Raw genomic sequence first — 27,307 nt, 5'->3', positions numbered from 1 at the left:
AAGCTTACGAAGAATCTCCTTTCGTCTCTATTCAGCACTTGGCAGAGACTCATAGTCAAGGTGTGCATTTTAATATTCTGATGTACGTTCCTTCTTCAAAGTTTTACGTTGAACGCGATTGGTGCAACAAAAAGTACTGAAATTGATCCCTATCAAGATATTAACGTTTTTATTACAGCACTGCTTACGTGACATTTGAATTACGTGAATCGCATCCCGCACTATAACGATTCCGTCAGACCTTTAAATCGAGCACTGTCCCGCCTCGACCTTTGTTATTCAAAGTTATAACGACGTGCAATAGCTGAGCCCAAGTTCCGCTACTAAGGTTGGCACAATCTTACACCGCAGAAATTTGTATGGTGACGTTCAGTGTGCGATTTGACTTAGGTAGGTTCTGGTTCACCCTTGATCAGGAGGTTTGAATTTATGCATATGAAAACTTTAAGATTTTGATTAGGAGTCACTTTCAATCATTTTCGTTAAACAAAGCATGTTCTACAAGCAATTTTGATAAGGAAACATGTATCATAATGCTTAAATGCGCACCTTGTGTGATGGTCCATTCCACATTGGGATAAAAAGTAAATTATCCACTGCCGGAAAATTTGCAGTGTTTTTCCTCGCAAGTTCTTTTCGGTATGTAAATTGTGCTGTTTGACGAGACGGCATTGATTGTTCCATTTATTTGAATCGTCCATCGGCAACATAGTCACATGACAACTCTTCTGAATCTGGAGCTCAACTCTCAACACTTGAAATGCCTACAAAATAGTGGGTATGCAATCCGCATAGTCTGAGAGTTAAAATAGTTATCTCACAGCGCCGTGCTGAACGAATCGAGCGATTACATGTTTAAAACGATCTCTAACATACCGCAAAATCACATCGATTATCGTGAACTACTGTTCTGCTGTGTTGACGAAAAACGCCGTTTGAACTTGAGCCCTTGCCCAATTTACCTAAACAAAACAAATTATATTGGATATTTTCTATATTTCCCTAGTAAATCTGTCGCTTTTTGCACAGAGTTCCATATGATTCAGCTTAGTACGATTTTTCATCTCTATTCAGATACTTATGCGTGCTTATATTTAGACTTAATGCTAGCTGAAGTCACAAGAAAAATCAAAAGAAAATGACGTATAATTAGAAAAATTCACGGAAGAAGCTGTTTGACACGAATTTTGTAGAAGGAAAACGTAACTTTTCTTCATGCTCTAACGATATTATTGTCTATTCATGAAAACGTGTTTTTTCTCCTAAAAGTCAGGTCCCCTCCAGAAATTCCCGGGAACCATCTAAAATTATTCAATTTTCTCGTTCGAGGTGTTTCATCTGTGTTTTTCTCCTATCCCTCCTCCCCTTCAGGATTTATTCCACAGTATTCTTGGAAGTTGCGTGACAGAACAAATGTTTCTTCAAGTCACAACTTATAACTTGATACCTCATCATAAAAGATGCGCAATTCGCTTGATTGGCGCTATCAGCGAGTTTCTGGACGAATGATCTTCAAAACCACCCAATACCGAACCACCTTTTTACGGTCAATATTGGTTATTCAAATTTGGTAAATTGTATAAAAAGTTAAAAAATTTTCCTCTTAAATCTTTGAATAAAGTTAAAAGTTCTGTTTTCAGTTTGCAACAAATTTCAACGATTCGGGTAATTGTAAACTGTACTTTTGACTTTATTTTAAGAGTTTGGTAGATGTTTTTTGACGCGAGCACTTCGTGTTAATTGATGCTGGGACGGAAACTTGAATTTTTCCAAAATCATTCATTTAAATAAAAAAATATTAAGAAAATGTATCAACTGTGCTCAGAATGCATTGTGCCATAGCTGAGGGTCTATCTCAACACGGTAGTATTGACCTCGTGAGGATTGAGGCGGTTCTTGGATCGAAAAAAGTCGAAAGAATGATTAAAAAATTAGAGCACTTGAGCTACAATCTTAGAGAGGAACCGTGAGAGCGGATGATTTGTATATCGCGGGAGTAAATGAATGGAGTCAAGAGTTACGAGCACTTGAATAGGTGAAAGAGGTTTCGTAGGGATTTGAAGGGAGCTAAGTGCCATGAAATAAATATCAGGCATTCAGCTTAAATGATCTTCGAGACTGGCGCGGCGCGTGTTGCCTACCTAATTAGGCAATTGCTCTCGCTCATTCAGCGACATCGCGCCCCAAACCCCGAGTTCCTCTGCCAAAATCCTTACTCAGCCCCGCTGTCGGATTTCCAAAACTATCTCGCTTTTCAAAACTCTTAAACCGCACGGTTACAGAAACCTGGAGAAGTCGAGAGAATTTTGTCCAACCTTGAAAAGTTGAGGTATCTTGCTGCGAACCCTTTCAATTTTTTCTACCAGTCTAAACTTCACGTCTTATCAATTTCAAGAGACTTCGCCTTGAAATTTTTTCATGAAAAGGCTTATTTTGAAAAATCATACCCCCCACAAAAAATTGAAAGTCGGGAAATAATTAGGAATTTTATGTTCAAATTTCTTGAAAATTCGGGAAATTTTGTAATCTCGAACATCTAATGATTTGATATGTTTGGTTGGAAAAAATCTAGTGATTGTATGAAGTTTAGAATCGGATTGTTTTTTAAAAGTCAGGGTAATTCGCTCCCTTACAAAAGTGGGTATCCTGAATCATGTACATCTCAAGTTGTTAATCTTTAGCTTCTTTTGAACAATGCTATTGTGTACAGGATTTTCAATTTTAATTTTCAAGATTAATAAGGTTTAATTTACAAATTTAATTTCAGGTTAATAATTTACGGGTTTTAATCAAACTTAACATTAATAAATAAATCGAACTCCATATGAGGAGTCCATTTTGCTTCAAATTTGAGTGAATTTTTGTGATGCATTACATTTCAACACTGAAGGACCTATTTCTTTTTGACTGACTGAAGTATCTCGTTCGAAGGGAACGTCTATGAATGACGTCAGACATTTTTCAGATTTTTCCCCCCTCACTCCCTTAACGTTACACCCCGTTTCATTCAGGCGCTCGTCAGGCAGCTCTGACACCCCTCGCGGACTAGCTCGAATAGGCTCTCTTCTTTTTCTTTCTCTTTTTAAGAGAATCCACATCGACAAAACTATACTAGAATGTTAATTCTTCGGAAGTAATTTGAGTAGAGGCGGCAACGCTTTTCAGCGTATAGGTAATTTGTCATCCGTTTGAGCCCTCCTCAGCATATGCATCAAAATGTTGAGCTTGACTGAACGTGACGCTTTCATAATGCCCCACTTAAAAGCCCTATATGCCTTGTTGGAATGGCTAAAAATTACGTCTTAAGCCGAAAGATTTGTCCAACCTTAAGGAGGACTGCTATAGAGTGTGAGGGAAATTACTGAGAGCATTAGATTCTCGAGTGCGTTGTGAAACAGTTAGCGTTTTACATTTCAAACTCAGGGGCCCTGTCCGTATATAGTCGCTCCCTAGACAGTCTCTTTTTTAAAAGAGGGACCTATGTTTTACACCGTACTGAAGGGAGACTTAGCGAGGCTTTAAATGTAGTGTCTAAAAAACCAACACATTCCATTTACAGTATCTGTTTGGAAATGGATCCTTGCAAACAATTACAATGACTTATCTTTCCAAAACCCAAAAATATAAAAGAAAAACATTTTATATAAGATGATGCAAAACGTGCAAAAATGTTTCTACGTTATTTTTTTTTGGTCGTGAAGGGCAAATCATTGTAATCCTTTGCAAGAATCTAATTCCAAAGCAATAATTTTAAAATTTACTGGAATGTCGTAAAAATTTTCCTTTTTATGAAGATATTTTCATTGAAGATATTCTTTATAATATTGTTAATCACTTTGCTGCTCTAAAGAAGTACACCGCGTCAGCGCTCGTACTTACGTTGCCAAATTTCGTCTGTTTAAAGCATGAAATATTCTCAGAACATCCGTCCATACTTTTCATCTGATTTTTCAGCTTTTATTCGCAATTTGATCTAAAGCATTTTAAAATTTCAAGGAGGGGGACCATAACTTTTATCAAAATTAAATATTTTATCAGAAGAACTTAATATTTTAGTCTCATTCTAAGGATAGACCATATTCTGTAAATATCCGCAATTCTAATTAAGTTTGTCGCTCTCCATCGACACAATAGATGAAGATACTAACTTCCGACTTGTAGAAATACTCGCTACTCGATCTTGTGCTTCCTTGATTTCGGCTTCAGTACTTGGCATCATAAGGATGTTCACAATAATGAATTTTCCACCTCACTCCGAAAGCCGTGCCGTCTGAAGTGATGCCTGCGCTCATGTAATACGCGCGTTGCATTCAAAATTGTAGATACAATTCCACGAATTCGAGTCGGATATACCTCCACACGCAAGAGTGGAAGATAAAAGCCGTTCACAAATAGCGTGAGGACACGGTGTTTCTTTCGTTGTAAGATCTCGTAAACGCTGAGCAGACTTGAGTATCTCTTTCCCTTTGCCGGAAAAGTTTCGGATTTGACTGACTATCGCCGAACGAAGGCACCCGAAGTCTTTTTAACAAGATTCAGCTTGACTCCGCAAATCCGGGCATCACTCAATGCTGTGAGCATAGGTTCACAAACACCTGTCTCCGGCGAAATACGTTTTCACTGAACTTAACGTATTTTCTCGCTGCACTCGGCTTTCGTAGATGGAACTTTCATTGTTCTGAACCTGCTTTATTACTTATTGTTAAGAGCCCATTGCTTTTTACGAGGAAACAATTTATTAGTCTCGAAATTTCAGCCTCTCCTAAGCGTGCACCTTAAATCTAGCTTCGAGAGGAGAGTGCAGAATTTAAGTCTCATAAAATACCTTCGGTGTTGCCATCGATGAACGCATAATGCACCGTTCTGTGATATTTCTTTTTATCAGGCTCTTTTCCGTTCCTTCTCTTCCATCCCGTCACGGATCTTAGCCCTCGGCCCAGTTCTGTCACGTACCGTCACGCTCCGCTTCGCTCTGTTCCGTGTTTTCCAGTACGTCACGTATGCTCAACCACTCTGGACGTCTTCCAGTCTGTTACGTATCGTTACGCTTCGTTCTGTTCCGTAGCATTCCGTTATTTTCCGTTACGTTTCGCCGCGCTCCATTCCATCGCTGATTGTTACGCTCCGTTATTTCCTTTTGTCGTTACGTTCATTTTACCTTAACGACGTATCTTCACAATTCTCTGTTTGGTATATTCCGATCTCAAGCGAGATAAGTAGTATGACAGAACCGATGAGAGTGATGAGTGGGGTGAGTGATCTACTTAATGAACCACTAAACAGGATCAGTGATCAAGAATTGCAATATATTTTTTTCATATCAAAATCTCACGCACATCACGGTATATACGTGGAAATTTTCCAATTTTTATAAAAGATAAATCAGCGGTTCCGTTTACTCGATCAATCTTACCCATCAGTCAAATGATCCATGGCCATGACCATGGTATGTCGATGGCCAAAATGGAAAACCACATATCTCCATTGCGATGTCTCAAAATTTCCACTCTTATGTTATTATTTGAAGAGAGCCGGACTAACTCTATAGCTTGAAATTTATGCGGAATATCCCGATAACTGAGAGGGAAAATCAAGTAAATTTTCATTAATACTTTAATTACTTTTCGAAGAAATAATAAATTATGACAGGAAGTCTGCAATGTTACAAACGGAGATGCGTGGTTTCGCTTTTCGGTCATCGATGTACCAATCAGTCCGCAAATCAAAAGACTTTTGAGTCATTTGTCCGACTCGGAAAAAAGAGTCGGGCGAGGAAAAGTTGGCAGCGGCTTATGAATGCTCCAAACGCGAGTCTTTGAAAATCAGCGAGTGAATAATTTGCGAAGTGCAAATGAAAAATTGAGCGTAGGCTGGAGGGCATGGAGGCGGCGTGTTCTCGTCTGGCGCGACTGCAGATAACCATATTGATGGGAGTTAGAGGTTAGTTCAGTCACCACTGTATGGATATGAACCTGACTCCGTGACGTCAGATCTATCTGAAAAATGATCATTGCGCGCGGAGGCAAATGCGAACCTTAAACGGCAAAAAATGAAACACGAAATTCAGATCGGAAGCAGCAATTTTACGACCTCTGTTTGGTTCAGTTTATCTTGGAGCCATAATTAACGCCAATTCGAGGATATTTTGCAAGATTTTGTTCGTTGCCCTACTTTTCTCCGCCACAAGATTTTGCCAAAAAGGTGCTTTGGACAAAATTACTTCTAATGATGATAAAGCTAACCACGATGAGTAAACCAAGGAGATAATTGCTAAATCTTTGCTTTGAAGGAAATAGACTTTTTTGCGCAGCGTTCAAAAATTTCATCTCCAGATTTACTTCAAATATTTTGAAGCTTTTTCATAGTTTTTTGTCTCCCTCTCGCCCCCCTCCCCTTCCACCCTAAAAGCATCTATCGGCAAGGACTTGAGAAGAGCTCAACATAGACACATCAATTCGAAAAAAATCCTAAAATAAGTAGAATTAGTACATAAAATTTATTAACTTACCGTCGTAAGTAAATAAATAAGGAAATAAATTGTAGTAGTACATTAGCTTTATTCGGCTCCAAAGCATCTACTGGCATTATCAGGCACTAATAGCAAGTTTCAATGTACAATTTTGAGGTATCAGGAAAAGTTTGCATACATTTTTAGAGTAAAATGTAAAAGTAAATTGAAGTTTAGGATGTCAGAGAAAAAAGGTACATAATAAATAAATCGACAAATGAAACAATAAATAAAAATACTTTGAAAACACGTTCAAAATAATATCATTTGTCAAACATTAAGAATTTGACTGTTGGAAATTTCCTTCGCGAAAAAGATTCGGCAGCACCGCTCCTTTTAAACTCGATAAATCCTTCCGCGAACCGGATAAACTTTCCCGCTTTTCAATTAATCAAGCGGTGGAAAAAAGTGGAAAATTCCCGATCTTGAAGCGCGTCGTCCGCGGTGCGGCCCAGCGCTCGAATTTCAGACCGCGCTCGCGGTGATGCTCGTCTCGTGTTGTGCTTTTCGCCACTTTTTTGCCGATAAAACTAGGAGGGAGGAGAGCTTTTGCGTCATACGTCATTATGCGTGCCCCCCCCCTCCCACCTTTAGCCCCCCCTGCACAATGACTCTACCCGCAAGACAGCATTTAAATGGAAGCCCTCTTTTTTTCATACTTACTTACTGAATAACAATGATAGCTTTCGATGCGAACAAATCCTCTTGTGATGTCATTTTTGGATACAATTGTAATAAATGAAGAACAAAAAAAAAATATTGAAGATGCACCGCGAAGACAGATGAGTAACACAGTTGCATTGTAGAAGTCAAATTGATCCACGTTAGTCTGCGAGTCCTTCAGTTCAATGTGATCTCAAAAAGCGCCTTGATTTGAATAGATAGGCAACGTTAACCACATTAGTGATCGAATAGTTGTATCTTGCAACATTAAATGATCAATTTCAAGGATGCATCACGAGAGATTTTCTATTCTCCGTCAAGAGAGACACAACTAGACTTAATTAAAAATAACCCCTTCCTGGTATGGAGAGATCATAACAGAGCTTACAGAGTGTTCAGGAGTTCAAGTCATGTCAACACAGCAGTGTATCAGCGGTTATTCATGCAATTTCATTTTATCGACGGGAATGATTTTTATCTCCGTGTAGTTTGTTGGAAGTTATCAGATGACGGTTCGGTTTGGCAGGGAGTTTTTGAGAAGTCCATGATACTCTCGCAGTGACCGAAAGGGTTAGTTTAACTCCGTTTTCGTAAGAAACTACTGAAAACTCCTAACTAACTAAAACTCCTATCCTAATGCAGATAGATAGACTTCTAACGTTTAAATGTGTTCAACTTTCCTCTTGGAATATGGTCCCTCAGTTCCCCGTTACAAGAGGTGTTCTCGAAATCCTTATTCATGCATCCACCGTCTGCTGCCTTGAACCTCTTGGTATAGCGTGACGGTATAGCCACTAGCGTGACGGTATAGCCTTTAGCGTGGCGGTATAGCCTTTAGCGTGGCGGTATAGCCTTTAGTGTGGCGGTATAGCCACTAGCATGATGGTATAGTCTTTTGAACTGCCTATGGCTATGCGCAGCGGTACGCGTAACCAGCATTTTAATGCTACAAAATCGTTCAACTTAAGTGTGAAAGCGGCAACGGCCTGGCTGATGCGAAGAAGATTAAGTGATTTGATCGACAGGAAGAGTATCATAGGGAGAGGGTGGGATTGCGGTGTGAATCGCGGAGCGTCGAGCAAGCGCCGCCTGATGGCTGTATTTCAGGCGCCTGTAATTTTGCGTGTGAGAAATCGGGCGCACAGATTGTGCTTTTAAAGGAGTCTCACCCCGCAACGTTGTCGAACATATTAAATCCTTTATTTTCACACCGCGTATCTCCCATCGGCTCGGCACCCCGCCGGAGGGGTGGTGGAGGGGGAGGGGTTCTAGCATGATGAATGGGTGATTTGTCAAAGACAGACGCGTAACTGAGCGGCACCTATTTTTCCACCTGAGCGGCGTGACGCGCTGCCAACTTTCCCACGAAAAGCTCCCGAAGTTCCGCCACCGCGGTCATATTGCGAGGTCAGGTTGGCAAAGGAGCACTTGCTAGTCGACCCCGCGTGCGATGTCGTCGTCTTTTCTTCGTACCGTTAATTGTCAGCTGAACGTATTGCGGGTTGCATACCTCTTGAATGACAGGTATTGCCACCGACAACGGTCCTCGATCTTTTCGTTGAGCTTTGATTTGTGTGCCTGCGAATTTTCGCTCCGTATATTTCGATCGTCATGCGAATCCCCCTCTTTTAGGTGGAAATAAATGGGTGAAATTTTTGCCATGAGTTTCTAACATTTCAATGGAAAAACTCTGGAAAAATTACCGCTTGTGTACCGTCACGAAAAGTGGCGACTAAGGGGCGATCTTTTGTTTAAGGCTTGATCGGCTCCGGCGAGCGTGGGTCCTTTGAATTTGCATTTCAACCCTTTAACGGTACCCCAAGCCAGTCACTATCCGAGCCGGTACGTTTCGTGTCAGGTTATATAATTTACTTTCCTCCGTAAAAAAGAAAATGTGAGCGGAGACTCCAAAACACCGCTGCTACACTGAAAAAAAAATCTCGGTGTATCTACTAAGAAAAGGGTAAAATTACCAAGAATTCAGGGTTCTATTTGATCCCAGTTTTTCCTTGGCAAAATTACCATTTTGACTTTCTCGGTAATTTTACTGGACCCCGGTAAAAACGCCAATATTTTTTATCGACTGTGGTAGAATTACCGAGATAAAATGGCAAAGTTACCGGGCATTGATTACCAATAAAAGTGGTATTCTTACCTGAGGAAAACAGTAAAAATACCGGTTTTTAGGTAAGCTTACCAGTCTGTCTTGGTAAAATTACCAATAATTGGTAAAACAAGTGAGATAGTAAAGGTACCAACGGACCTTGGTAAAAACGCCGAGAATTTTTTTTCAGTGTAAGGAGTGCCCTTTCTGCACCCTTAGTGCTTCAATCATACTTTCGTCGGGCACTTGTCGACGAAATTTTTCCCGGCCGAACGTCTGATTCGGCGCGCTGGCGGACGGTGCAGTCAAGTGAGGGAGCCGTGGAAAAATCCCCGAGGAAGAGTGGGTTTTAATTAAAAACGAACGTGCAAGACCAAGATACGCACATTAGGAAGTTGTTTCGCAAGCGTTATTGTGCACGAGCAGCGGCATTTGCAAAGCTTCGACGCGAAGTTTTTACCCGTTCATTCGAAGCCACGGTTCCACGGGAGGCGGGCGACGCGATATTGGGCGCATTGGCGCACATTGGATCGAGTCAATTAGAGGGGTCGGACTTGAAATTTTTAACTAAAACTGCAAATTTAGCTGTTAATTTCGTCACATTTTAAATTTGAAGGGGTGGTCCCAGAAGAAAATTTTACGAGGAAACCAATAGAATCATTTTTAAAACCTGAATATTTTATGTACACGGAGAAGCGTTTAAAGTTTCCAAATGTTGTCCTACCTCTCTTATCGAGTCGATCCACTGTGCGGCGGTGCTGCGAGCCACCGATTGTGATGATTTTGAAGCTGTCCACTACCACAGACGTTAGCGACGAGAATCTCCCTACCGCTGGAACCAGGCATATTTAAAATCATGTCACTCGGTGGCATAGGTTTAATTTTGCGCGGGCTACTTGGCGTCGCCCGCTGCCTGTGGAACCGTGGCTTTACGGATCGATTCCAAAGTTTTCGGGGATGCGCTGTCTTTCGCCGCTGCGCCGGGAGAACAAGTTCATTTAACTAACAGAATCCGCCCCCCCCCCCCTTGCCTCAATCGCCCTCGTCGTGAGATAACTTCCTCATTCGCGGAAAGCATGAAACCCATACACAAGCCCGAAACTCGGCAGAAAATCAAATAGTAATCCGCATTAGAAGCGCGGGGAGAGGGATTCTATTATTTGGGGGTGGTCGGGATATTTTAGCGCGCGTCGATGGATAAATCCAGAAAATTAATCTTGACTTAAATTCGGCGGGAGCGGGCGGCTGTTGCCAGTTGCAAGTGGGTTTCGGCGAGGACCCGACTTCGTGGATGCATATCAAAATCGAGACATACAGGAAGGGTGGACTATTAATTCGTTCAAAATGGCGTTTTTGGAAACATCAATTGTAAATACACAGACTTTATACATTTTTCGCCCGTCTTAATCGTTCAAAGTCATGTGTATATGAATTTAAAATTATTCAGCGGTGTGATGTAGTTATGCTTTTCCGACTGTGGCAGTTGCGAGTCTTGAAAGTTGGCAACACTGTTTTTTCTCTATTCAAGTATTTGTAAAACAATCGATTCTTGTTGAGGCAACTGGCCTCACCTATAATCGATATTTTTAATGGATTTAAATGGAGCAAAAACAGTGTTGCCCGAAGTTGGGTTCATATGGATCTCTGAAGTTTCGATCGCGATCAAACTGAGGTCCAGCTGTCGAAGTTCGGGTCAGACATCTGAAGTACTTCGATATATACCGAAGGTTCGGATCACACATCTGAAGTACTCCGGTACATACCGAAGTGCCTCGATGCCTGACCCGAACTTCGGCAGCTGGACCTCAAGTTTTCGGATGCGTGATCAGAAAACTTCAGAGATCCATATGATCTCAACTTCGGGTCCCATGCACGAAGTTTTTTTCTCCGTGCAAGCGTAACGCATAATGCCTGAGACGCGAAGCGCTTTGAGGGCTTGGGCCGTGAAGCGGCCAGTCAGGTTAAATCGGAAGCACGGACCACGGGGAGTTTGCGTATTTCGGGGAGCTCGTGATTAAAACGCCTGGAAAGAAACGATGCCGTCAAGTATTTGGAAATGGAGGAAGACGCTCGCCGTCGGTAGGAAGGGATAAAGGGCTCAAAGAGGGAGGGGGGCGGGGGTCGGCGTTTTTCATGTGGACGAGTCCCAAATAAGAACAAAAGAGGCTGATAAATATTCAAGGAGCCAGCAATGAAAGGAAAGTCATCTGCGTAATTTTCCGAGGACGAGCCCGTGAATGTAGACAGGTTATGTGAACTCTCGCCCGCGGTCCTGTCCCATCTCTTTCCCCGCGTTTTTTTCCCTTCTTCTTTTTCTTCGTGGCGCACTCATCTTGGTTTCTCTGTAGCGCGGCGGCACCCGAGACCCTTCTCGAGTACGTCGCTTTTTAAGCCACGGCTACACACACAGCACGCGACGTCAAGTTCAGTCGGCCGCGCGTCCAGGTGCCGTGATTTTCAAATGAATTTATAGATACATTGAACTAGTGGGGTTTTATCGATGTATAGATTGGTTCAAAACATCGACATAGCCTCAAAAGTCAATTGAGTAATCTGACGGAACGGGTCTTTTGTGGTAGATTTTTGATTCGTATGAGTACTAATCCGATAAGCTCCAGCATTTCTACAGCAAAAAGACGGGAAAAATGGACGAAAAAGTTACATTTTGATGGGTTTCGGCTGTAAATGTTCTTATTGGGCCCCCAAGCATTTAACTGTGTTCAGTTTCAAAAAGTTTGATCGCACAGTGGTCCAAAGTGGGGAGAAATCGTCGACAAATCAGGATTCTTTGTCAAATTTTTAAAAATGGAAATAAAATTGTCGGTCTGCTGCAGTTTTCATGGCTAACAATGTTCTTATCGGTCCTCAATGCATGAAATTGTGTTCAGCTTCACAAATTTACATCGCACAGTGGTCAAAAATGAGGGAATTAGTGGACAAATTAAGATCCTCTGTGAAACTTTTAAAAATGAAGTGAAACTGTTGGTCCCCAGTAGAGTTTAGATCCCGGAAAAATTCTTTAAATTATTTTTTGGACTGTTTAAATCATTTTTTAATTTTTTCTCTCCATTTTTCCTTCTTTTTTTAAATTTCTGAAAGTTTGCATATTTTATTGAGATAATGCTACAAAGTCTATTCTATAACAACGTTCTATAGACAATACGGTCTGACATGCAGTAATAATTAAGAAAATTAAATACATGAATTTTTCCGGGATCTAAACTCTACAGGGGACCAACAGTTTCACTTCATTTTTAAAAAGTTTCACAGAGGATCTTAATTTGTCCACTAATTCCCTCATTTTTGACCACTGTGCGATGTAAATTTGTGAAGCTGAACACAATTTCATGCATTGAGGACCGATAAGAACATTGTTAGCCATGAAAACTGCAGCAGACCGACAATTTTATTTCCATTTTTAAAAATTTGACAAAGAATCCTGATTTGTCGACGATTTCTCCCCACTTTGGACCACTGTGCGATCAAACTTTTTGAAACTGAACACAGTTAAATGCTTGGGGGCCCAATAAGAACATTTACAGCCGAAACCCATCAAAATGTAACTTTTTCGTCCATTTTTCCCGTCTTTTTGCTGTAGAAATGCTGTCCAGAATGATGGCGATCATTGAGACGGCAATGGAGATTTCCGGGTTTAAAACTAGGTGCTTCATGTAAGCTGTCCACTCTTTAAAAATCTCGTCTGTCGAATCGAACTAAAAGTCTGCTAACGCAAAAATTAACCGCTTGATTTGACTAATCAGCCGTCATATTTTAAGCTCTGATACTCTCAGTTTCTAGAGGTTGCAAATAGATTGATGGAGATGAATGAACAACCGAAATATGCCTCCAGGCACAATGGGTCCGTTTTTTTGCCAGAAGAAGATGAAATCCGTAATTATTGGCAAGTGTGTTTCGATTTTTGGATGTTTGTTCACCCGTTATGTACATCAAGTTAAACCGGACTGTTACCCCTGAAATGGCAATCCCCGTCACGTATGTGGCAACGAACAGCGGGCTGATCATTGATGAAATTGATAGACAAAGCGATGGACTAAGAAAACAAAGAGAAAATGAAGATCTCCTATCGGTGAAAGCAGGTGGTTGCAATGGACCAAAGGAGGTTAGTAATAGACTAACGATAACCCACGAGAGACTCTATGGTTAGCATATCATTTTCGCCCTTTAACAACCACCCAATTCAACCAATATGATCGCTCCATTTTCCTTTACTTCTTTGTCTATTGATTTCAATAATCAGCCCTTCAATAATAGGTTTAAAATCATATCAAATCTACCGCGCGGTCAACTTTGCGTCGCGCGTAACTTGTGAAACCGCACCCCAAGCCAATGAAAAGATGTTACAAACGTAAACCGACCGGAGCCTCGAGCTAGGAATCATCATCATGTATTCTGACAGTGAGGCCCCAACTTGTTTTCCTCTGTGGACCTCCGGTTATCATTTGACAGGTAATCCGAATGTCCGTCAAATTTTACGGGGAGGCTAAATTTTTGTAGCTCCAAAATATTCTATTGCAAGTACATATACATGCCATTTCGAAAATGAAAAATCCGCAAGACCTCGGACAGGAACATCTAAAGTTTGGTTTTGATGAGAGGTCAGGTTGAGAAAAGGTGGTAGAATCAACCCTGAGTTTTAAAGATGGTACCGCGGCTGGTATCGATTCAGATTTGTAAGAGCCATCTATAGACGAAGATGGCAGTATTTAATTTATTTTTAGTCAACCCTCCCAAGTCTCAAGTGAAACTTCGATCTATAAAATATCAAGTAACCTGCTATGAAGTTATGCAATTATGCCTCGCTGTGAATTGAGGCTTGGCTCCTGTTAGGTGTGTGCAAAGGATTTAATCAATGTTTACCTCCATTAAAAAAAAGAAAAGAAAAAAAAGGAGAGAAAAAACCCAAATGAATAATCACCCGCTATCATTTATCGTCTATTCATATTTTCTAAATAGTATTTACACCGTAATTGAAACTCAGGAGCTGATAGACCTACCTTTTTCACGTGGTTTTGAGCACGAAAGGTTCCATCAACGCTGTTGAAAGGATTATAGCCTTCTAGCTTTTTCATCGAGGAGGTAATTTACTGACCTGATCAAACGATTTAACTTACCCTTTTTTAAAGTTCTCTGCAGAATTCGCTTCTCACGTCTCTTTTTTTCGCTGAATACATTGAACGCGTCCGCGCTATTACGTTACTTGAACATTAATTTTGTCCTATTTCCTTCTGTCGCAAATTTTATCAACAAGGGGTTGGTGATTTTCTCAGAAGATAGAAAAAACATAATCGGAACTCATCGTGTGACTTCTCTCCTGAATCTGAGCGTACACCTCACTGGCAACATAAAGCGGAGTACTGAGAGTTCACACCTCTCGCCATCGCGCCTTCAATTATTCAGACGCAACACGGACATCCGTCATGCACGAATAGTTGTATCTCTGCGCCGCTATCAACACACGTCCAAAAATTGATGTGGAGCGTGCTCACGGACTGATCTATGTTTTTGCGAGGATGTCGTCCGTAGCGTGTTCTCATTTTCCGTCTCAGACCAGTAGAATAAAACTTCAAAATTTCTCTCTTGAGTCATCAAAAGTTCATATTCTACACATCTTTATGCATGTTTTGCCCTTTCCTTTCTACTTAATGGCGTATCTATTTAGGAGATATACTGGAAAAAAAAACACATTGGATCTAGAGTCCAGACTCTTAAAAACATCGACAAGAAAAAATACTCTTGATTCGATCAGATTTAAGCTTAAATCAAGAACCATGCCTCTTAATATGAGCGGATTTCCTTTTGATTTAAGCTTAAATCTGATTGAATCAAGAGTATTTTCTCTTGTCAATGTTTTCAAGAGTCTGGACTCTAGATCCAATGCGTTTTTTTTTCCAGTGTAGCTTTTCTTTCCGAAAACTTAAGAATACTTTTGTATCAATTTCCAACTCGAAAGACTTGGAACCGCAACTCCTTTCTACAATTGCTGTCAATTCACGTGTGTAGGTTTCAAAATCTGCTACCAAGGCCGTCGTAATTCAATTTACCATCGCTTAATTTGGCAATCGCACTCTGCGAGCATTTCCGCCAGCTTCGTCCAATTTGAGCGGATACTCCGCTCTGGTCAGCGTAACAGTTGGGGTTTTTTTTTCTCGAAAAAGGGGAAATTCTTTTCTTTCGCTTATACGGAATTAATTTGGGGAGCGCGCACAGAAAGGGCGAAAGGGCGCACTGCCCTCGCTTAACGAACTTCGCCCCCCCCCCCTTCGTCGGTGCACCCGTTTTCCATTTATCGCAATTTGTCTTCCTTTTTCTTTCACCCGCGGATTAATTGAAATGGAATCGGTGTGGGATAGCCCTCCCCCCTTCCCCTTTCTCCTGCCTCCGTGGTGAACCCTGGCTGCCAGACGAAATAATAAACTTCTAAATTCCTCCCTTCGTATCAATGAGTGAAGCCGAAACAAAATGGAGTAGTCTCAATCAGTTTCCCCGTTTCAAAGGATTTTTCCTTGAAATTTCATAAAATTGAGCCTTAGTTTTTCTTCAAATATGTGGTTCTTCAGTGTGCACGTGAAAAGGTTGAATTTCATTCATGTTTAAGAGTAATTTCAGTTTCCTCCTGTGATTTGCAAAGAATAGATGCAAAAGTTTGATTGTCTGTAGCATTATTTGTATCAACTTGTTTTTTTGAGAACAAAAGACATTCTTGAATATAATTCTCTATATTTTTCTATCATCTTTTTAAACTAAAGAATTAATTAATTTTTATTCTCATAATAAAATAGAAAGTTAGAGTATTTTTATTTATTTCTTTATTTTTGGTTATTTTATTTATCAATGTTTTGGGGCTGATTCCGCATGTTTTTTCCTGTTCCTCCCTTGTTGTATTTTCGATTAGTTTTTGTTTTCCTTTCTGAATGGCTTTCGTTCTGTTTTCTGTCTGTGTGTGTTTTGTCTGATTTTTTGTACTAAGTGGTTGACTTTGTTTGTTGCAGAACCGGACTTCGTTGGATCGTACGACGTGGGGCAGCACGTCCTGTTCTTCTTCCGAGAGACGGCCGTCGAGTACATCAACTGCGGCAAAAGCGTCTTCTCGCGAGTGGCCCGAGTCTGCAAAAGAGACACCGGGGGCAAACACATCCTCAGCCAGAACTGGGCCACCTATCTCAAGGCCAGGCTCAACTGCTCCATCCCCGGAGAATTTCCCTTCTACTTTAATGAAATCCGTGAGTCCCACACACTTAAAACACCAACCCGTGTTCTGATTAAATATTTTTAGACCGAACTTTACGACATTTCATTCGGCTGTGAAATAGTTCGAAAAGAAGACATGCCTTTTTTAGGGGCTGAGTATGCAACCCGCACTCGAACACAGCAATAGCCTTAAAATGCAACATTAATTTTTGTCCTGCATCAAAATTGAAAAAATTGAATCCCTTCTGTTTTCAGCACGACAGTATGGTATCCCGTGCAATATTCCCATAGGACTGTTTTATAGGGTGTCTATCATGAAATAAAACTTTTACCTGCGCATGAAAGACATGAAAAGAAGTAACGTTCAGCTACGTTTCTAATCAGAGAAAGAAATAAATGCAAGAGAATAGTTAGACGTATTTATGCTAAATGGAACTACTTGCACGTGGAAAGATAGGGTGTGCTCGTTAGTGCTCGGGCCATAAGAATGAATGGGGATTTGAAATCGCCAGTGACGTCAGCGGCAACGAAGCCGTCTCCGTTGTCGTGCTCGCTCGTTTTAACTCATGAGCCCTGTCCACAAGGCTCTTGTCACATGTCCACGGCTCACGACTTGGCGCTCAGTCCCTTTTGATTTAATGTCAAATCCGCTTTTCAATTTTCTCAAAAGGAACTATACCTATCCACTTTTACATCGTTTCTTATCCAGCTTCCATGAGCACACCCCATCTTTCCACCTCCACATAGCTCTTTTCAGCATAAATACGTCCAGCATTGGAAAAAAAACACATTGGATCTAGAGTCCAGACTCTTGAAAACATTGACAAGAAAAAGTACTCTTGATTCAATCGGATTTTTGCTTGAATCAAAACGAAATCCGCTTAAATTAAGAGGCTTGGTTCTTGATTTAAGCTAGATTCTGATTGAATCAAGAGTAATTTTTCTTGTCGATGTTTTTAAGAGTCTGGACTCCAGATCCCATGTGTTTTTTTCCAGTGAGTTGTAAATACAGTAGAGAGTGTCAAGCACACTGGGGTAGTTGAGAAAACTCAATTGATTTGGGCCTCTCTGAGTTGTCGGATTGGTGTTTCAGAGTCGATCTACAAGGTGCCGGGCGAGGACAAGCTGTTCTACGGCGTGTTCACGACCTCGACGACCGGGCTCATGGGCTCGGCGATCTGCGCGTTCACCCTGGAGGACATCGACCGGGCCTTCGCCGGGAAGTTCAAGGAGCAGGCGACGTCCAGCTCGGCGTGGCTCCCCGTCTTGTCGAACCGGGTCCCCGAGCCCCGGCCCGGCGAGTGCGTCAACGACACGGCCACCCTCCCCGACACGGTGCTCAACTTCATCCGCTCGCACCCCCTCATGGACGAGGCCGTCGGGCACCGCGACCACCGACCCGTCTTCTACAAGCGCGACGTCCTCTTCACCCACCTCGTCGTCGACACCCTCTCCTACGACGTCTTCGGCCACGTCCTCGACTACACCGTCTACTACGCCGGCACCAACACCGGCCAGGTCTACAAGGTCGTCCAGTGGTACAACGATGACGGCGAGCCCTTCTCCTCCCTCCTCGATATCTTCGACGTCACCCCCGATGAGCCCATCCGCAGGATGGAAATCTCACGCACGGTAAGTCCCTCCGAGGTGTCTACAAGTCCGGATTCCGGAAAGTCCGGAAATAGTGCTGATTTTCTAAGGGCGGTCCGGAAAAACTGAAAACCGCAATTTGAGCGAGAAATTCTAATTTTTGAAATTTTTCGAATTTCGTTAAATGGAGGCACTGAAAATTCAAGTACTGAATTTTTCTGTTCAGGAGGTACTGAAATTCTTGGGGATGTATTGAAAGAGTACAGCATAAGTACTGGTTTTTGGCCAGTCTGTTCTAGTAGATACCCGGCCCTCGATGTCCTCCAAGTTCGCAGGTTGAGAACGGGCTGGTTTACAGAAAAACGAACAAAACTGAGAACAGAGAACAGGTACACTGAAAAAAAAAAAAACTCCGGCCGTGGAAGCCGTATTTACGGGTTATGTAGACATACCGTCCGCGTTACGGGCTCAGCGACCAGCAGTTCCGGGTGTAGATCCCGGAGCAGTCAAAAGTACGGTTTCAGCACTCGGTATTTTCGGCCTCTGAGCCCGGAACGGACGGTATGTCTATATAGCCGGTAACTTTTTTTCAGTGCACCCTCTTAAGCAAGGCCTTGTGAAAAAGTCTACGGTAAGGTAAAGTCTACAAGTACCCTTTACAATTTTATCACCTTTAACCCAAAGAATAAATCTAATTTTAAAAAGAAAAAAAAATTCAACCGAAGACTAGGTAGAAAGTAGAAAATAATTGTGTTTTGATGATTCCAAATTTTAAACTAGCCAAAAATAGGAAGATCAGTCTGAACGTCAAGTTTCCATGTCCAATGTAAAATATTGCCCTTCAGAAAAACACAGTGTATGATGCCATCTACCACGGGTGTGCTATCGTTGATTCTTTTACCTAGGTTTTATTCTTGTTTTAAGTCAAGCGACCAGTGTAAATGAGTGCACGTCACTAAATGATTCCCAGGTGAAAGAATGACCTAAAGAATCAAAATATCGACGATAAATATCAAAGGGCATTTCGTTATTTCGTTTAGGGTACTTTCGTTAGTGCTAAACGCAGAAACTAAGCATTTGAAAATCGGTTGTGCAGAAAAAGTCTGCAAGAGGCCTGTTTGCCTCAACTAAAAACATCACTGCGTAAAGTCTCCCTCCGCTAATTTTTTGCTTTCTTTCTCTCTTTCAGCACAAATCTTTGTATGTTGCCTCTGATGACCGTATCCGACAAATTGAGCTTGTTATGTGCAACAGACGATATGATAACTGCCTTCGCTGTGTTCATGATCCTTATTGTGGTTGGGACAAAGATTCTAATACGTGTAAAGCGTATGAACCAGGGTAAGTTTAATATCACAGGTGCAATTGCAAGCTGTTACATCAAATATTCTAATATTTCATTAATGCGGGGACATCCATGTTAAAATACTGAAAATTGAGATAGTGACTTCTTTGTAGAGCATTTTTGCGATATTTTACCAGAAAACACTGCTAATAATTTCAAATTAAATTGAAGTTTAGACAATTAAGAAGTATGCAGTTGAAAAATCTATGCAACGTTACACCCTCGATTTGCACGAAAACGAACTCCACTACCAGTGAGCTATTCTTTTGGTCACTACTTAGACCGGATTCCTCTTTGAATTTTTTTATTTTAAATTTTTGGATTTTGAACGCATCTTGATAAAAAAAATTTCTCTTGAGGAAAGTAAAAAGTTTCCTAAAAAATCAAGATTTGTATTTGCTCACTTAGGTCCCATTTTTCCTTGATGGTTCCATATTTTGTCCAGGTAAACATTCTCTTAATTGGCTGTTTGTTCTGTGTTTCAAGGTTGTTGCAAGATGTCGGCAACCAGTCTCATAGTATCTGTGATAGTTCAGTTGGTAGAAAGAAGCTAGTGGTAACTTGGGGTCAGAGCGTTCATCTAAGTTGCTTCTTGAAAATGCCCCAAGTTCTTAGTCTTCATCCCATATCATGGTATCATTATAGCAAAGAAAAGGGGCGATATCAAATTCAGTACCGGTGAGTAGTTATACCAATTTTTGATATCTTTTCATACTGACATAAGTTTCAGCAATCAGCTCTTTTTCTAAAAAGTTAATTTTGATGAACTATGGCAAAATGGCGTCTGAATTAATGGCACAAAATGATCTCGCTTAAGGAGAGGAATCTCATCCATTTTATGGCACTTTTAAAAAAAAGACAGATTCTATTCAGTCAAAAGATTCAGAATAAATTGTGAGCATGAGCTCAATCTTTAATTTTTATTATTTTGAATCCATACTTATTTCATGAGCTTCGATGTAGAAAGCCACTCTAAACAGAAAAATATAAAAGTAAAAAAAGAATTTAAACATACAAATTCTGTAACACTCAGGAATAAGGCAATGTAAACTGAAAATCCATTAAAACTGCAATTGAGAAAAGAGGTATATGGATCATAAATTTCAAAGAGTCTAGCAATCATCACATTGAAAATTAGAAGAATTAATATAAATCAATTTTTCATATTTTTTGTCTTTATCATATTTTTTGCACCCAAATGTTTTTGCTACAAACATTAGTGCATTGTTGAAAGAATCTCAATTTTAACTCTCAGTCTTTTTCAAAGTTTTGGGCAAACCACAAACGAATCATATAATTTGAAAATGGGCCATTTCAGTTTTCCAGAAAGTGGTTTTTTTTTTTTTTTTTTAAACGATGAGATTAAATGCCTGTTGCCCATGTCTGGTATTAGCTCCTACATTTTAAGAAAAACAATACTCAGCGCCTAAAATCATTTCTCTGTAGGGAAGGTGATTAATTTAGGCAGGCTTAGTAAAAATAGGTTGAGATAAGTGTTTTAGAAAAAAGGAGATTGCATGTTTTTGAACCACATGATTCAAATGTATTGAAAATGATTATTTATTGATTCATTTTTCAGAGGTGACAAATACATTAGCACAAGCGAGAGTGGTCTCGTCGTTGTGGCTGTCGCTGAGAGTGATGCTGGACGCTATGACTGTCAGCTGGGAGGTGCTCTGCTGTGTACATTCAATCTTACTGTTGATGCTCATAGATGTGCTCCTCCGGGGAAGAATGCCGACTATCATAAAGTTTATTCGGACTGGTGCCATGAGTTCCAGAAATACAAACATGCCATGAAAACATGGGAAAAGAAACAAGCAGTAAGTTTTCTTTTAATATTTCTCTTCTGTTGGAATAAATAATTTAATCACAGACACTCGAGGAGATCAAAGAAAATGTCTCTGGTGTAAAAAACTGGTTACAAATGAATTGTTTGGTTTGAAAGTGCCGAACTCCGAGGAAAAAAAAAATCTGGAAAAGAGACCGAATTCAGCCAGATATCTTCAGCGAATAGAATAATTTTTGTGGCACATGTCATTCAATTCCCACGAAGAGGCCTGTGGCCAAACATGTGAAATTTTTCGGTCCTTAAGTGTATAAGTAGTGTGCATGTTTTTAAGGCCAATTTTTCGGCAAAACTTCTAGCCATATATTTTTTGAAATTAGGAGACTTTCAAGTATCAAAGTTCTTTCTTCTTTTTCAAATTAAACTTTTCTGACTAGCTTTGCCCATAACCTTTGTCATAATCTAAGAATTTTGAACAGGAAATTGGGAGGAAATTTTCAAGACTGGCAAAATTAGATTACTTATTATATGAAATGGAAAATTATTCTGATGGAAAGAAAATGTAATATTTTAGTAAAAACTGCATCTTATTACAACTTAATTCAGATGAATGTGTTGAATAGAATTTTGTTACCAAGCTTTTTTGTAAGAAGCAGTCTGGAAAAAGTCGGGAAATTTTTTAACAATATGTAATTGATATTTTCAAGCAGGAATGTTTGCCTTGTTGGAGCAAGCCTGTCTAATAAATATTTTCTCTTCTTTTTTTCAGCAATGTAGCAGTAGACAGAATGACACATCGCTTTTAAATCAGAACAGCCACCCAAATGATATTTTTCGGAACTCGATAGATTGAAAAATTAAATCAACCACAGATGTCTGATTAAATCAATTATCTACCTACATCATTGCCTTTGTACAGATTAAGTATTAAATCATAGTTTTGAAAACGGAACTTGCCTGTATAAATGTGCATAGGTTTTCTTCTCCGTTTATTCCCTCATCGAACTATTTTTTTTATACACTGAAGTAATCATAATTTTATTTTGTTTACAAATTGTAGTTTCTTGAGCTGAATTTTTGTTGTAACCCTCACCACATCATTAGCCTGGAATCGCATTTATTCATCTGCATATTGTAAATTGTTCTGCTAAGTTTATGGTATAATTGAAGTAAATGTTTAACGATTTGAACAAAACTGTTATAGTCACCTTTGCAAATTCATCCTCTTTCTCTCTCAGTCTCTCTGAATTTTTTTGATTGTATCTTTTACCTGTTACATCAGTTGTTATGTAAAACGCAAATCATGGTGTGGAAATTCCGGGCATTTTAAAGTTTTTAAGCATTCTTCTGTGTCAGTCTCTTTATTCTGTATTTCTTTTGCTGAGATTGAAAGGGTCAAAATATGTTTGCGGATTATTTTTTGGAAGCCCATTTGCCTTTTTCTTAGTTTATCTTTAAGTTATTTTACTTTTTTTAGCTTTTAATATTAAATTTTGGTTTTTAGTATTAAGCCGCAATACCTAAGAAAACTATTTTCTTTGTTGGGGCTATAAATGTTGTTTTAAACTTGTTCCTTGCCAAAAATTGTTTGTGTCCAGATTCCCACCAGGCCAAGAAATAACCTGAAATACAGCAAAATGTGACAGTTGTAAAGTATGGAGTTTGTCAAATATTAGCAATATCTCTTGGTTGCATGCATTAGTACACTTGGTATACTTTACAATTAGTTCAAAAGCAGACCTACATGTAGCGTTCTCACTGTTATGTTGCACAATAATAATAGCATGTTGTGGAAAGACCGATCATAATGAAGTGTTTGGCAGGGAACTCTTTAATCGAAGAAAATTTAACTCATTTGGCTGTAGCTTGCACAAGCGTGAGTTCTTTTAGCTGCATTTAATGAATTCCGATTCCCATAGGTGGGTAGATGACATTCAGATAAAGGATTTCTTCATAAAAATTTTCATTTTACTACCTTATATGTCATATTTAAATCTAACAACTCTAAGTCACCCTGAAAACTGTGCTCCTAAAAGGAACTGAAATGTTCATTTTAAAGCTGTTTGATCTTTTGAATTATTTACCATCTGTAAGAAAATAATTATACTCCCGTAACGGTGTTAGATTTGCCATGCCTCCAAATGAGGAATAGATCCCCCTCTATTTTCTCTCTTTTCCTCCTTTTCATTAGAATACCTCTCATTCATTTTTTCTTACTTCACACTTTTCTGATAGGTATGAAAGTCTCAAAAATTTTGTGACACTAGAAGTTCTCTGATATGATCTCTTACAGGATGGTAAAATTTCCTAGAACTGTAGACTTTAAAAATTTAATAATATTCCTATTTGCCCTATATTTTCAGCATTGAAAAGTAGCACAATCCACCAAATTTTAGTTAACTAAATGTTGCTAAAAAGAGAGTGAACAAATCTCTCATCACATTTCCTACCGTCATGTGAGAGTGAATCATTGACTGAAATCTTTTATTTGTTAACACTCACTTGGACTGGGCATTGTAGCTTCATAAAAGAAGACTTTAATTCATCCATAAGAGTTATTTTCTTCATAATGACATTTATATGTCTGCCACCCTTTTACATGAATACTAATAGTATATCAGGAAACTACACATCATCAGATCGATCGGTGGTTTTTTTTTATGTTGATTGCAATTATGTGGGGGTTGGTTTACAGCATCTAGATCTAAAAACAGACGCCTCCCTCGTAAAATGGCGACTGTCTGATTCACTTGAGCTACATCAGGCAGATAGGCTTAACAGTAAAGAAAAGGACAAAATGATCCAAAATAACTTTTCCATGAGCGAATCAGTGATTTAGACACATATTTACAGCCTTACATTTTAACCCATCCCTGAGTAGGTATTTGATTTTTAAACTCTTACGTGTTTTTTTCCTGTCCTGCACCAAAACTCTCCTATGACAGGAGTTTTATTTATTTTTGAAGCAGGAAAAAGTTGTAAAATTTGTAGTTCTTATGCATATTTATTTTAGTTTATAATGTTTTTTGATCATTTTATTTTTTAATATCATTGCCGTAAGAAAAAAAAAATCATTTATTATTTTGTAAATAAGTATATAGAAATTACAGAATATCATAGTTGTTGATGTTTGTAATTAGGTCATTATTTTTGATCAGATTGTAGAGATGTATCCTGGCAGCTCATGTCATCAATCATAGTGTATAAAATAATGTTTTGGAATCAAGTGCATCATCGAAGGATGAATAACTAATATCAATCAGTTGGCTTGTTTTTAAGTGATCATAATTTCAGTCGAATTTTTCCGATTGAGATCCATTATCTGTGATACAAACTTTTGTAGGGGATAGTGTTTTTTCTCATTTCCCCCTTTTTTGTAATTCCTTTTTTTCTTCTTTTATCATGATTTCTATTTATTTGCCATGAGAATTCATTGGGGGAAACTTTTCACGGTTATTTATCTGTACGTCTGCAAGTACTCTTTCGCTGAAGTAAAAACATGTAAATATCTGGTGGTGGTGCTTCTAATGTTAATACGTTTTTCCCTAATATATTTATCAAGGTCATGATGAGTCTCTAAGTAGAGGTCTCTTAAGTGTCTTTATTTGCATGAAAAAGTGTGGCACACTGAATTTGTTTCGCCTGCCCCATCAACATTTCAAATACTCCTTTATTAACGCAAGTATCATCCTTTATCTAACTTGGGTCTGAAACCACTCTTTATTTCTTTTTTCCAAGTAGGCCTCTCAGTCCTCCAATGCAACGGTTTGCCATATTGAAAACAATAGATCTCAAAATACATGAATTTATTTTTTATATCCAACCACTTCATAATCTTGTCATATCTATTTTCCGTTACCTTTTCCTTTTTTCTTCCTCTCTCTTTCCTTCTGGCTTTCCCCCTTATTTTTTAATTGAAGAAAACATGGCAGTTCATCAACTTTTTGCGCTCATGTCAATCCAGATAATTGTGAAGTAACTGAGCCCTCCTGTGTTTATTACTCTGGTTCAATCTATTTTAATTTTAATTCCTTTTGTGTATTCCTTAATTTTAAGTTTCAGTTTACTCAAAAATTTATTTAGTATCTAATGTATGATGAGTGATCATTGTTAAAACATTTTCCTCCTCTTATCTCATCAAAGCAATAATTTTCGTTCCTCTCTCCTAACCCTTCTGGTTTATGGGACTCTGAATCGGATCTGTTCTTATTCCTTGAAGTGTTTAATTGATTTCTTATATTGCATGTTGTTTCATGAACTCCAAGAAATGTGCCCCATAATATCCAATTTTGATTTTTACTAATTCCCCTCTAAAATATTGTTAATTTTTCCGTTTTTTAGCAGACTTTAGAATCTGAACTACTGCATAAGGAATTATTTTTTTTTTTTTGGCATGTATCATTTCAACTTTCTTACTACTTTTCAATGAGAACAAATATCTATGTATTCCTCTTGATATTTACTCAAGCGATGAATTTTACTCATATATCACTTCTTAGATGGTTTCAGTTGAAAAAAAAAAAAAAAAAAAACCCATCAATACCTTTTAAATTTTGTAAAGTTTCTGTACAAAAATAATTCTAAGATACATTTGCTGGGAGAAGAGTCTATGAAGAAAAGCATCAGCACTATTTAAATGAGGTCATAAAAATGTTTGAACTAACTAACAACGTTTGGTTCGCGTCAACAGTGTAACTTCTGTCAAGTTTAACTGTGTCATGAAGTCACACATCAAAATTTAAATTAAATTTTTTTAAATTAAAAGATGAGCTTCGGTTAGGTACATTAAATCAGAGCATTGAAGTTTTCTAGATCTATTTTTTGAAGACTATGGAAATGAGATTGTGCGGTATAAGATTATTTTTGTCACAACTCACAATTGGAAAGTACTTGGTAAAAAATTGAATTTTTCTAACTTCCATCCAATAAATTTAAAAAATGTATTTAGAGGCTTTTGAATATTGCTCAGGTATTGCTCCGCACAAATTTTATCCTCTTATTCACAAAAGCAATAAGTATCCATCCAAACCTTGATAATGGACAGAAATGAAGCATACAGCATCATTCCTGTATCAATCAGCCAGTTTGCATTTTGCCAGGGAAACATTGAATTCTCCACCCTAAGAATGTTTTACACATCACTGTAATAGGAGTAACATGGATAGTCTTCGGTTTAACACACTTGATGCTCTATTTTTATGACCCTAGTGCATAATGGCCCTTCTTATAGTGAATGCCTCATCCAAGAGAAGACCCATTAATCCAACAGGACTATTTTAATAATTTCATTGGATGCAATTTCAAAGTCTGTCCAGATGTTCCCATTGTCCCCCTCCTGTGCGGGTATAGCTCTAAATTTTCCTAAACTTTCTTATTATTTGGCAGTTTTCAGGTCATGCCAAATTATTTCCAAGTACTTAAATCTGTTTCTCCTGATGTTAGAATTAAATAATTACTTGCCATTTTTCTAAGCTCTGTTTTGGAGAACAATCTCACATTATTTCATTATTATTTTTTTTTATTTATTTTCTTTTTTTGCATATTTGACAACTTATTTGTCAAAGCTTTACTTATACTTGAGATTGTATTATTGTTTTGATGACTGAATTTGTAAATTAAAATAGTACCTTTAGTTCATTAATAAAATGCTAAATAAAGTAAATTCTCACTAATTCACTGTGTGGTCATAATTTAATATTTCCTCACTTGTTAAATGAAATGGCGCAGATATGGAGATTGATTTTACATTTTTTTTTAAATTAAAATTGAGCCCCATGTTGGATGGACAATTTCATACAATACAGTTACAACAGTTTCACCCAATTTCAGTGTCAATACAAGGAAATATTGGCTACTCAATAAGCTCCTTCAACTTTGGTCCATTTCACCCGACACATGGACAATAAAGACAATGGCTGACAAAATAAAGCAATCCGTCAACTCCTATCAGCCTTAGAACTGCTTTTCCAGTTACCAAACACTCATCAACTCCATTGAAGGCTAAAGTACTAGACCAAGTATCTCCGTTTGCGACGGTGTAGACTTCCGGTTGTGCTATATTTTTTCCTTGGAAAACTAGTCAACATAATTTCTCGAAAA

At 38.9% G+C, this 27,307-nt stretch overlaps 1 protein-coding gene across 2 annotated transcripts in view; it reads left to right on the top strand.

The window, feature by feature from the left end:
* Sema2a (Semaphorin 2a) overlaps window positions 1-26,884 on the top strand; it is a 769,825-nt gene extending 742,941 nt beyond the window's left edge. For both annotated transcript variants that reach the window (XM_072297641.1, XM_019046942.2), the window contains 6 exons: window positions 16,286-16,516; window positions 17,578-18,116; window positions 19,264-19,415; window positions 19,906-20,097; window positions 20,999-21,242; window positions 21,978-26,884. In XM_072297641.1, the coding sequence (XP_072153742.1) occupies window positions 16,286-16,516; window positions 17,578-18,116; window positions 19,264-19,415; window positions 19,906-20,097; window positions 20,999-21,242; window positions 21,978-22,061 (1,442 nt within the window). In that variant the 3' untranslated portion in view covers window positions 22,062-26,884. The remainder of the gene's footprint in view (window positions 1-16,285; window positions 16,517-17,577; window positions 18,117-19,263; window positions 19,416-19,905; window positions 20,098-20,998; window positions 21,243-21,977) is intronic.
* The last annotated feature ends 423 nt before the right edge of the window (window positions 26,885-27,307 follow it).

This window comes from Bemisia tabaci, chromosome 1 (genome assembly GCF_918797505.1).
Source record: "Bemisia tabaci chromosome 1, PGI_BMITA_v3".
Classification (NCBI taxonomy): domain Eukaryota; kingdom Metazoa; phylum Arthropoda; class Insecta; order Hemiptera; family Aleyrodidae; genus Bemisia; species Bemisia tabaci.
The sequence above is the reverse complement of the archived record's forward strand: the minus strand, read 5'-3'. Positions and strand labels throughout refer to the sequence as shown.